General features: G+C 41.5%; 1 protein-coding gene across 1 annotated transcript in view; it reads right to left on the minus strand.

The window, feature by feature from the left end:
- The window catches only part of SVEP1 (sushi, von Willebrand factor type A, EGF and pentraxin domain containing 1), a gene marked incomplete at both ends in the record, with an annotated part of 119,486 nt that overhangs the window by 21,518 nt on the left and 84,731 nt on the right, over positions 1–13,237 (minus strand). Inside the window, 8 exons of the mRNA XM_079548889.1 lie at positions 153–378; positions 1,648–4,427; positions 5,624–6,296; positions 8,137–8,304; positions 9,869–10,060; positions 10,379–10,463; positions 11,198–11,374; positions 12,003–12,122. Of these exons, the coding sequence (XP_079405015.1) occupies positions 153–378; positions 1,648–4,427; positions 5,624–6,296; positions 8,137–8,304; positions 9,869–10,060; positions 10,379–10,463; positions 11,198–11,374; positions 12,003–12,122 (4,421 nt within the window). The remainder of the gene's footprint in view (positions 1–152; positions 379–1,647; positions 4,428–5,623; positions 6,297–8,136; positions 8,305–9,868; positions 10,061–10,378; positions 10,464–11,197; positions 11,375–12,002; positions 12,123–13,237) is intronic.

Below are 13,237 nucleotides of genomic sequence, written 5' to 3' on the forward strand. Positions count from 1 at the left end.
TGGAGAACAAGAAGGCATATCACATTTTGCAGGACATGCTTTACACTTTTTCTGTCGTGTGTATTTAAAAGCCAAAAGCTAACTAGGCAAAAAAAGAGGACTCCTGAATTTGAAAGAGCCTGCAAAATAGAACAGTGCAGATAACAGTATACCTTGCATGTGGATGTGCTTGCTCCCACCAGAGTGTAGCCTTCTACACATGACAAAGTGATGTTTGTGCTCACAGTGAAGTTGTCCCCATGTACTATGACATGGGTGGTATTTCCTGGGAGAGAACACTTTCTGGGGCAACAGGAAATACTTTGAGGAGACCACTGTCCATCTTCCTGACAAGTGCATACATCCACCTCTGTCACCATTGTGTAACCCTCCAGGCATCTGCAACAAGAGCATAAACATCTGACCACAAAGATACATCTAGGGATGAACTGATCTGCTCATTACGAAGACAATCATTTCTCAGCATGAGCTGTTCATAAGCACACCCTGCTAGAATCATGCTTATATCAAAAGTATTCAGTTGCCATAGCCAGAAGTTTCAGACTTCAACTGCTTCCTGTTGCTGCAGCACCACAAGGGAAAATGAGTTAGTGAGTTTAGTGCTTTGAGAATATTCAGTGCTTCAGTGCAGATCCTGTACTGCCCTTTCCTTTGCAAGGAGGGCTTTTGGTTAAATAATGATAGAATGACAAGACCTCTTACAGCTTCTCAATTGCCAATTGCTGAATACCCGATCTGCAACTTCCAGCAATTCTAAAGCTGATCTTACTTTCTTTTAAGGACAAACCAAGCCTTCGGCTTACCGTATGTTGCTTGCTTAGAAGTTCAAGGCTGATTTGTTCTGTGCCACATGGTGCTTCACTAAGATCAAATCAACTGGCCTGCAGGATCTGGCCAGCAGTGGATTTACTTGTAAGCAAACAAACACATCCCCTTCACCTTGTTAAAAATGTAGGGGAATGACTGATTCTGCTAGATTCACCTACACGCTACCCTCACAGGTCTGTCCTCTACCATTGATTGCTTTTACTTCCAAAACAACATATACCTTTCTGCCAAAGAATTGCTTAGGTTGGAAAAGACCTTAAAGATCATCAAGTCCAACCACAACTTGAAGTTCTTATTGGAGAATGAGATTTGCAGTGTGCACATTCCAAGAAACTAACAGAAATCCCTTTTTCTTGTCTGTGAAAAAGAGTGTGCATGAGAAGCACTTATTGACAGTGCAGTGTTGCAGTGTATTAGATGAGATTACAGGGGATAAGCCTCTCTGTATTGTTACAACATGAAACTGAAGCAGGAAGAATTAGTAAATGGGGTGCCAAAAAGGGAATTTTGTGCCTTGCTGACTGTTCGTGCTACCTGCTAGAAAAACTACACCTGCAGAACAGTGTTTCAGGGGAGAGGAAGAAGGCTCCAGGGTAGAAGAAATACCTTGCTGAAATACTCTGCTGGAGTTTTCTCTGTGGTCCAAGTAATATTTTGTATGTGCATGGAGATGTGGGCTTTGTCTATTTTCACAATGATAAACATACACTTTATTCCAGGTCCTCTAAAAACTTTGACTAACTGAGGGTGCATAAGTTTTCCATCTTCATTCTTTAACAGAATGCTTTTACATAAATATCACAGCAACAGTGTTCTTACCTGTACTGGACCTTGCTCCCATAGGTATGAGTGCTCCCAAGAACCTCTGCATTTGGGACAGAAGGTGGTGGGCCACAGCTTAGCAGCTCACAGCTTGGATATGGCTTTTTCCAGACACCTGTCTCCACACAAGTTAGTTCTGGACTCCCCCGCATGACAAAACCTGTCAAGCAGGTATATATGACAGTGTTCTCATCTGCAGAGCTGCTCCCGTTGATGAATGTGTTGGGGATGATGGGTGGGGAGCCACAGGAAATCTGCCCGCAGCGAGGAAACCCAGCACTCCACCTGCCAGCTGTCTCACAGGTGATTTCAGAAGGCCCTAGCAGTTTGAAGCCCTCCAGGCATTGAAGCTGGACACTTTTCCCACAGCTGAAATCTTCACCAAGAACGACCCCATTCTGAACCTGTGGTGCAGGACACTCGCAGGGGAGGCAAGATGGAAGGCTTCCACTCCAGGAGCCATTGGACAAGCACTGCCGTAAAGGATTACCATGCAGCTCATAGCCAGGAAAGCACACATACTGTGCATATTCCCCATAGGTAAAGTCTGAGCCATTCAGAAAGCCATGGGAGATGTCTTCAGGAGGTCCACAAATGACTGGCTCACAGTGTGGAGCATCTGAATCCCAGTTACCGTCACTTTGACAGGTAAGTGTGGACACTCCTTGCAGATTATATCCTTCATTGCACTGATACTGCACTTCTTTCCTAAATCCAAAATCTGAGCCACTCATTCTCCCGTTGGGAAGAGGCAGTGGCACAGGGCAGGTCACAGCTTTGCAAACTGGAGTAATTCCACTCCAGCTTCCATTTGTAAGGCAGACTCTAATTCTGTCCCCATCTAACACAAAGCCTTCGTTGCAGCTATACTCTATATGCTTCTGGAATGTGTATTCCTCCCCAGTCACCTGGCCATTCTCCAAAACCATTGGTGGGCTGCAGGAAGCAGGGACGCAAATTGGTTCACTACCATCCCACTTCTGGTTCTCGAGACATCTCCTCTCTGTGGGGCCATTTAACTGGTAGCCAGGATCACATTCATAGTAGACAACACTCCCATAAGTGTAGTTTTCTCCTCTTACATTCCCATTCATAAGCTGTGTAGGTGAGCTGCATGTTATCGCTTTGCATTGTGGAGCAGTGTTACTCCACTGCCGATTCTGTAAACACAGTCGTGTGTCAGAGCCAATAAGAGTGAACCCCTGCTTACAGGTATACTGCACCATGCTACCAGGAGTGTTCTCAGTAAAATGTAAAAATCCATTATCTGGTGGTGACAGCAAGGTGCACTCGATCGAAACGCAGGAGGGGGCAGTGCCATTCCAGGCCCCATCTTCTTGGCAAGCTAGAACAGGATTTCCCATGAGCTCATAGCCAGAGTAACACGTGTATAAAATAATAGTTCCAAATAAGAAAGTGGTCAGCTGCATTGCACTGTTCTCCTTTGAAGAACTTTTGAAGTTCTTCAAATTGTCACCCAGTAATGTACGTGAAAGGGAGGGGCTCTCTGTCACACTCTCTGTGTTGGAATACTTTTCCCAATGTCTAACCTGCATGTACTCCCCAAAGTCAATGTGAGGAGGCAGGCCACAGTCTGTTGGGAGGCATGTAGGAGTGGAGCTGGACCAGCCTGATTCTTCACAGGTCTGCATGGCAAGGCCAGACAACTGGAAGCCTGGCACACAGCTGTAAATAACCATGGCCCCGTAGCTATAATCTGCACCCTCCACAAAACCATTCTCAATAGGCTGAGGGGGCTGGCAATTTATGGCTTTGCAGGAGGGAACATCTGTACTCCACTCTCCTGTCTCTAGACAGCTTAGTGTTTCTTCTCCTTGGAGCTGGAAACCTCTGTCACAGGAATACTTAACTGTCTGCCCATAATGGAAGTTTGTGAATGAGTATCTGCCATTGAGGATCTTCTTTGGCCGTGGGCATTCAATAGGTTTGCAAATTGGTCTTCCTCCAAGCCACTGCCCATCTTCTCCGCAGAGAATAGTTGTGTTCCCCACCAATTCAAAACCTGGTTTACATGTATAGAGGGCTGTGCTGAGGAAGGTGAGGCCCTGCACATCAACAATGCCATTCTGAATTTCTTCTGGCTGGGGGCACTCCACAGGAATACACTCTGGCAGTGGCAAGCTCCATGAGCCATCAGCCTGGCATCTGATAGTTGGCTCACCCTTCAGTAAAAACCCATCTACGCAGATGTACTTCACAGTGCTACCAAAATAAAGGGATGAAGTCAAGGTGTCACTGAAGGGGACATACGGAGGCGCAGGACACTGTACAACTTTGCAGAAGGGAAAGGAATCATTCCACTGTTGAGAGGGCAGACATTTCAGTACAGAGGAGCCATGCAAGACATAACCTTCTTTGCAGGAGAACTGTACAACACCAACTTGATAAGTCACTTCCCTCAAAACCAGCTGATTTTCTGCCAAGGGTGGTTCTGGACATTTTGTTGGCACACATTTTGGGCTTTGCTTTTTGTTCCATTTCCCAGACTTCTGACATGTCCAAGAAACATCTCCAATCAGCTCATAGCCCTCTTCACAGAAAAACTCAACTTTGGAACCTGTATCAAAGGTTTCTCCCTTGGAGTAGCCATGCTGGATGGGTGGTGGTTTTCCACAGCTGAGGGGAACACAGCGAGGAGGTGATTCACTGTACCACTGTCGATTGGCTTGGCAAATAAATACTGAGCTCCCAACCAGATGGTAGCCGGACTCGCACTGATAATCTGCCTGATTTTCAAAGAAGTGCCCAGTTGTTTCCTGTAAAAAAGATAAGACAAGGACATATCTGTAATGAAGATGTAGGACTGGGGCAGTGGGTGTCTGACGGCATTATTTTTGTTCTCTTGATCTAGCTTTTAGCTGAATTCCAGACAGCAGACAAGGCTGTCTGCAAATAAATGAATAAGAGATACAGCAAGTCTTTCCTCAAATGGTGCACTCTGCTATCAGGAAATCTGAAAGCACCATCAAAAAGAGAAGAAAAAATTAAAGGTTTAGAGAGCAAATCTAGAAAATATTTCCTTCTGCGTTCTCCTGACCAGTCAGACCAAAAGAAACGTAATCTGAAAGACAGAAATATATTGAGAAAAGCTGCCAGGAAATGGACTAGTGTAGCTACAGTTCTTTAGCTTACATGTGTATCCAAGGCTGGCGTCTTGAGATGTACTACTACTAGGGGACTTTTGTAAGTGTCCCACATGTAGTTGCAGAGTTTTCAGCAGGCAGCAGAGAAGTCTATCAAAGTTGCAGAGCTATTTAAAAATGGCTTTAATGGGAATGAACACCTAGGGGAGTAAACCTGCCTAAGGAAGACACGACCAAACTATATGCATTAATTAGAAATGTATATGTGTGGAAGTCCAAACAGAAATTTTTGCTATTACTGCTAGTTCATATGGGAATTGGAATGCAAAAAAAACCCCAATTCTTATCAAATGTACACTCCCATGTGGCTAGACTTAAAGAAAGAGGATAAATGTTCAGGTGAAAAATGCTGAAGAAATTCAAAGCTAAATTTTACAATAATGTTTCTGATCTTCCTTACCACAGTATTACCCTTAGCACAACACAGATTAAAGAGGTGTTACAGCTCTGGGCTTCCACAAGATTTTTAACTTTGGGCATTGCAAAGCAATTTGATAGGCAAAGGACAACTTCTGACCTCAGCAAGGAAATATGCTAGCATCTAAAGCACACAGAGAAATTATCCCACACTTATTTATCTAATTCAAAGCAGATTCTTTTTCACAACAGTAAAAAGAGTAAGGCTTATTAACTGGCAGTAGTACTTTATACATCTCCAGATGGAGTGACTAGGAAAGTCACTCATAAACAAGCGAAGACTGAGATCTTGAGGAAATCAATTGAATTCTTTGAGAAAAAAACAGCATCAGTTATGAAGATGTATTCAATTTGTGATGCTATTAGGCAGATGAGAAAAAAAGATTTTTTACCTTAATAAAGCCATTCTCAAGTTGGGGTGGTTCTCCACACGACACTGGGTGGCACGTGGGCAAACCGCCACTCCAGCTGCCAGTGGCTTCACAGGTACGCTTCTTTTCCCCCTTGATGTAGAACCCTTTGTTGCAGCTGTATGCCACCACTGCTCCAAAGCTGTAGTTGGTCCCACTGGCATAGCCATTGCCAATGCTGGGAGGTTCTCCACAGCGAACTGGAATGCACTGGATGCTCAATGGAGAAGGATTCCAGATGCCTCCTCTAAGGCACTCAATCTTGGCTGAAGTATTTAAAACAAAGCCTTCCATGCACTTGAAGCTCACAATGGAGCCGGCTGGAAACCTGGCTTTACTGATGGACTCCAGGATGCTGTATGAGACAGTGGATGGCTTTTCACAGAAATCAGCTACGCAGTAAGGCATCTTCTTGCCCTCTGGAGGCACCCACTTCCCTTCCGCATTGCAAAGCAGCTGAGAGTTATCAGCCAGGCTGTAGCCATCTGAGCAGAAGTAATAAGCTATATCGCCATAGAGGCGGTGGCCATTCTCTGGCGATGCATTTTCCACATGGGGGGGTTCATCACAGGACACTGCCAGGCACTGCTGGTGGCTCACACTCCACTCGCCACTAGCTAAGCACTCTATGGTTGCAGGACCAACTAAAGTGTAACTGTGGATAAGAAATCATATAGGAAGTCAATCAAACATTGTTAAATGTCACCTACAGTTTCTTAAGCCCCCATAATATAGTTTGTTAGCACTCCAGAAGACAAATAGGATGCTTTACAACAGCTACACCAACTTCAAATGAAAGATAGCAAAGCCAAGCTCATCCATGGGTGAGATGTCACAATAACAAATATCCTAGAACACCCTGAGCAGAACACAACTCTCTTATCTGTCCATCTGATTACTGCTCCTGAACCTCCATTTTTACTGAAACTTTTCTACTGCAAGTGAACAAATACCATACTGGGACAGGCTATCCACTCCTCAAGGAAACTAACCACCCAGAAATTATTCCCATTTAGCAGAACTGAAGGTAGACGGAGATGAAAGGCCCCAAAAAAGACTTCTGGTTTCCTGTATTAGCTGCATAAATCTATTTTCACACTTGCAAACAATGAGAAGCTCCTTAGCGATCTATCTAGAAAAGGTGTTGCATGTAATGATTTTGTAAGATCTTAAAACTGCACTGTAAAAAGCAACATAGAAGCAAGTATTTTTAATACTGTAATTTACAATGAAGTTCTACAGTGTGATTACTCTTAGTGCAGTTACATTTCTTTACTCTGTATCTGGGATGCAGTAACAGGCATTATTCCATACTGCTCGTCAATCTGCTCAAGCTGCTGCTGTTTAAACATGTACATGTTATCTGTGATATCTCTTTGCTCAGTTTTAAATTCTGTCGTGTCACTTACAAAAAGCAAATAAACAATACCTATTGGAAGGGTCCCAATAACTTTTTCCAGCTGCAGGCTGGAAACCAGTTGTTCAGCTTTTGATAGCAACTTCTGTGAAAGTGCTTTGCCTTGTTTGTAGGGTTTGTTCTCAGAAAAAGAGTCTATTATGTGCTAAAGTTTATTATTATTGATTTTATTAATTGCCACTTAGTTAGCAGTGACCCTCCTTAAATGCTCTTGTCCTATGCCATTAGAAATACTTGCATTCAAAAAAAGAAGCAGCTTTTTGAATCTTCATGCAATCAAAAAAAAAACAGGAAACTTTATTTCAATGTCGTTACAAATAATATTGCAAAGCTAGTTTAAAAACAATATGCCGGTGTATTAATCTGCCTTTTTGTCATCAACAAGAAGCACAAAATCCTCCAAATCACTTAGATCCAGACCTTGTGAAAGTTCCTCATCCGTGCTCTGTCTTTTGGACAGAGTACTTTCAAAAAGTTCGAAAGGACTGCTTATGAGCTGTGAAGATATGCATGTGCATAGCCTCTTCCAGTATCTCAGGCCAGCATTACATTCATGCTACACCATCAAAATGGAGCCATGAAATTTGCTCTGAACGGTCACTACACTGCACAGATGGAAATCAAAGAAAATAATGCACCTCAATAAACAGTTTTAAGTAACCAGAGTTTAGAACACCAGAACACTTGCGTTACTTCTCAAAACAAAACAGTGCTCTTTTAAGTGTGATGAGACAGTGAATTCTTTTCGGTCACAGCCTTGAGTTTACAAGAGAAGTAATAGGTCCAACTCCAAGAAACTCATCTTTCCTACTCTCTGAATCCTCTCCATTCTTCTCTTTCAAGACATATTCAGCTGTCGTGCAGCTGACTGCTTTGGGAAATGCCTTGGTGTCCCACACTAACCTGACAGCCCACAGCCTCCATCATATTTAATTCTCAGGGAGGCAAGACAGAAGCAGTGACAAAGTAATTCATGAACAGTTATAAAGGACTTGTGAAGCAGCAGAGAAAAAAGCTGCATGGCCTGCAACAGTTTTACTTGTCCTGAATATCAGTCCCATAGTACTAAACTACATACCCTTCTTTGCACGTGTAAGAGACCATGCTTCCAAAAGTAAAGTTATTTCCTTCTATCACTGCATCTTTGATGGCAGGAGGAGATCCACAAGAGACAATGCTGCAAGCTGGAGGTGTGCTGTTCCAGTTCCCTGAAGATGCACAGACAAGTACAGCAGGACCCTGAAGGCTAAGATACAAAAATCATTATTAAGGCTGCTGCTTCAGGCTGTGTGAACAGAGCATGAGGTGTTTTCCTTCTGATTTCCTGGTCCCAGTCAAGGGGACTTTGACTTCAGCAGAGTTCAGTATCTCACCTTCTATTCATGAAAATACAATGCTTATGCTATCAGAAAACTACTTTTCAGAATGCTTTGACAAGAAAGCTGTTGGAGTTATTTTGGGACCCCAATGTACTTTGCACACACACACTAAATTCTGCTGTAGTTTTGACCATTTTTGAGCAATGAAGGGTCATGGGGTGTTTAAACAATTATTTAAGGTTAAAGCACCTTTCATAAGAAGAGAGGGAACTGGGCTTGTTCATCTAGGAGAAGAGAAGGCTGTGGAGCTACCTCACTGCAGCCTCCCAGTACTTAAAAGAGGGCTTATCAGCAAGAAAGAGACTGATATTTTACATAGTGATGGGACAGGAGAGAATGCTTTTAAACTAAAAAAGAAGAGATTTAGGTTAGACGTTAAGTGGAAATTTTTCACTCTGGCACAGCTGCCCAGAGAAGCTATGAGTGCACCATCCCTGGGGGCATTCAAGGCCCTGGGCAGCCTGATCTGGTAGGTGGCAGCGCTGCCCATAACAGAGAGGTTGGAGCTGGGTGGGTTTTAAGGTTCATTCCAAGCCATTCTGGGATTGTGTGATTTCTGTTTCTCTAACGATCAAGTTGTATACCATCAACACTCTGGCTATCTTGAGACTGGCAAGCACTCCCTGGACTAAGACCTGATCCACTCAGGTATTTAAACCACTGCATTTACTCAGAAAACTGAGTGAATGGATTAAACATTTAGCAGATGAGCGTACCTCACATACCTGCCTGCATCTGGACAGGGGAATGCTTGCAGCAGGAAAAAGCAAAAAAATAATCAGACCTAGAGGTCCATATGAGGCCACTTTTTGTCATCTGCTAGATACAAGCAAATATCAGGGACAGGCAGTAACTTGCAATTAACACCATATCCTTCAATACAATATGAATGTATTCATTTGCAATTGCAGTTTGTTAGAAATGTGTTTACAATGTCTCTGATTACAAATGTAAAACAGAATAGAAGACTACAATAAACAACTACTGCAGAGCTTTTGAGGAGTAAATGAACAACAGAAGATTATTTCACTAAAGGCACTTTAAAACTATACCAAACATAATACTGCATATGTTCCAAGGCCTATTAGGTGAATGATTATCTTTAAACACAAATGAGAACCTCCAAAAATAATGAATACTGATTTCCAAATATTCAAGATATGTATTTGAGCTTAATGGTAAAATGAAAGTGTTGCATACATGCATACGTAAATGTGTGTGGCAGAATCTGAACGATCTAGACATAATTCAGTATGAGAAGCAGGAGCTACTTCTGAGCTTTATAGAAGTCTTAAATTTTCTTTTAGTATTTTAACTTTCTGAGCAATCATCCCAGCCTTGTCTATTTCAGATGTAAGGAGATCTTTCAGCAATTTTTTAAATTTGGAAGCATGCTGCCAAAATCTGTCTCAGAAATATTCCAGCATTTACCTGTATCCATTGTCACAACTGTATGATACAGATGAAAGGTAGGTTGTGCCAGTGAGTGTGTATTTTCCATTGCTAATATCCTGTGGGCTAGGACATGTCACCATTTCACAGGAGGGGGGAGGATGGTTCCAAACGCCACTAGCAAGGCACATAATTTCCTTTTCACCCACAATGCTGTAACCATCTTTGCACCTGTATGAGAAAAAAAAGAGTTGCTATTAAACACAGAGCCTTTTATGAACTCTTATGGCTTCTAATTGGCCACCCCTTTCCTGCCTTCATTGCTCATTTACTCTCATTTACCAGCTCATCACAGAAAATTAGTATGCAAGTAAACATTCAGCTTTGCTAGTGAACAGTCACAGTTATAACCAAGTATCTTTTGTTTACTTAAAACACAGCTCACTCCTCTCCATGTATTTTCAACACTTTCTGAATTCTGACATGCTCTTTCTGATTTGCTGCTATATGCTCATTAACAACATGGGACATCAAACATTAAATTCCTACCTGTATGTCACCTTACTGCGGTATGTAAAATTTGAGCCCCAAATGGCACTGTTCTCTGGAATAATGGGACGTCCACAGGATACAGCTTTAAAAAGATAGGATCACAAGAGAAGTTGATGCAACACAAATTAAAAAAACAAAACCAGAATATTTATTTTCACTAAATAGGTTTGAAGAGATCTAAATGCCCTAGAGAAACTGGGTTTTTGGATAAGCTGTAGCTGACGCTTAAGGCTCTTTATTTCTATTCAACTTATGGAGAGATTTGACTAACTGGAAACAGGTAGCTGAACTGTTCCACATACCGTACACTTTACCATCCACAGAACTTCATCTCCACCTCCTCCTAAGGACAAAATCTTTTTTTTTCTTCACCACCCCTTCCTTTTACTGTTGCTTCACCTCAGCTCTGGTTTTCTAGAACAGTTTTCATAATTGTGCCATGTATGTCTGTATGCACCAGACTGTTGCTTCTTACACTGAAACACTGTTAATATTTTTAAGACATTATTTTCCCACAAGTTGCTTGAAAACAGGAGGCTATTTTTAAAGCTTACATTAAGAAAAAGGTAATGAGATGAGCCTACACCTTTGATACTTTGGAGGATCTGCAGAAGCATTCCACTGTGAATATGCAAACTGTCAGTAACTTTAATTGGCACATACATCTCTTAAGACAATAGAAACTTCAATCTTGTGATTCAAGACTGCTAGAAAAAAAATTTCATTAGGTGTCATGGTCTCTGAAGTCTCTAAGCTACTACTCTTCCCCCTTTCATGATGCAACGTTACAATCAACAGTCATCCCATGAACTACACCTTCACAATATGGTATTGAGTGACTCCACTCTCCAGACTCCATGCATGTAAGTTTAGTCACTCCAGTCAGCTGAAACCCTTCTTCACAAGAAAAAGTTACTTGACTGCCAACACTGTACATGTCCCCATACATATGGCCATTTGCTGGATTTCCCGGATTTCGGCACTTCACTGGTTCTGAGGAAGAAGAAAGAAAACTATTAATGACATCACTAAGTATGAGGTTTAATGAAAAGTTTTAGGAGATATTCCTGGGAAATTTCCAAAGGTGAGAAAGCAGAACACATGGAAAGCACCCACAATCCAAATCCAAGCTTGCTGGCTTTTCCCTGTTCTCTCTGTTAAGTGACAGAAACTGAAGGCTCATGCAAGTAAGCTAATCTTGATAAAGTACTCTGAGTGTAAGCATTCTGGCTGTTTGCATTCATTGTCAGAATCTGTGTTGTCATCTTTACTCAAAGCCACCTTACTTAATGTTTCCACAGACAACTCAAGCCCTATTCAAATGCCTAAATGCAAATATTTCTTTACTATACAGCTCTATTCCAAAAATTGACACACACTCCCCAGCATATGTACTGCATGTGCAAGAGGGCATGTGTCTTGTAACAGAATCCAAATGACAATTTTACCAATAATGGAGACACTTAATCACAGCCTTGTTCAGGCCAAAGTGATTAGATGCACAGAGCATGCTTCTCTTGTACCTCTCTACAATCAGTTATTGGCAGCTGTCTTCCACAGCTGAAGACAGTGGCCTATAGAGAATTTTGGAAGACAAGCATGATGTTTTTCTTTCCCATACCTGCACATTTTTTACCATCTCCTATGTAAGGTGGAATGCAGGTGCAAACATAGGATCCATTTGTATTGAGACAGGATGCATGCTCATCACAGTCTGATCCAACAGCACATTCATCGACGTCTACAAAAATGAAACATAGTAATAAAGATGTCTTTAGGATGGTATTTGTAATACACGTTTGCTTCAAATTTCTGTTTCACTGTCAAAAAGAGTTGCTTTAATTAGCATAAATAAAAATTGCTTAATTCAGTCACAATTTTGACGCTTCAGCAAAAAGATTCATTTTTAAATTAGTATTTATGTTTTCTAGGAAACTTAGTATAAAATATTGTAAAATGTGAGAAAACTGACAAAAAAATCCTGTTAATCTTCCATCAGTGCTTCCACAAAAGTATTTTGTTTCAAAGCAGTGAAAGAACATTCAGTGTAGCTCATGTGTTGTTTACTAGTTCGGACAGACACTAAAAGGGTTCACTTTTGCATGAAACACTCACTTAGAAATTCTTTACACCTTAAACTTCCCAAATGTTAAGACAGGAAAATTTAGTCAATGGGGTAAACATTCTGAACCATAAAACATCAGAAAAGACCCATCTGTGCTGATGAGACTTACACTAGATCAGAAATGAGAAGTGTCTGTAGCTGACAGGAAAGTTAAAATGAGTTCAAAATACATCAGTTATTATAATTAACTATTTTATATGATAACAGTGCCTAGAAATGCCAATTGATAATTTATGCTACATGTCACGTGGTACTGTACAGTAAAAAAATCCCTGAGCCCAAATTACTTCATATGAGATTTCAAATCCTGACTGAATAGAAGTGTTTGTGGTGAAACAATCGGTCATAAATTGCAAGAGACAAATTTCAAAATATCTCACTGAAAAATAGTGGTGACAGAGATTATTCCTCCTGTTAAGTCAGAGCACTATGAGATAGAACAGTTCTTCATTTCAAAATCCTTCTACAAGATAGATGTCGACCTTTGCCCACTTTGAGGCAAGAAAAAGTAATACAGTTAAAAAAACAAGATCTGAATCAATGCATTAACTCCTCACTGCTGAAGGAGTCTTGCCAGCATGAAAGATCCCAACAGCGCTGTGAAAAGAAAGGGAGTTTCTTTCTGACAGGCAGGATGAAAATGGTTCACTAAAATCAAAGCTGTTGCCAATTACACAAGCATCAAGAGAATGCAAAATACCACCACAGCAGAGCTGGAATGATTGCTCCTC

The sequence above is a fragment of the Tetrao urogallus genome (assembly GCF_951394365.1).
Source record: "Tetrao urogallus genome assembly, chromosome: Z".
Lineage (NCBI taxonomy): Eukaryota > Metazoa > Chordata > Aves > Galliformes > Phasianidae > Tetrao > Tetrao urogallus.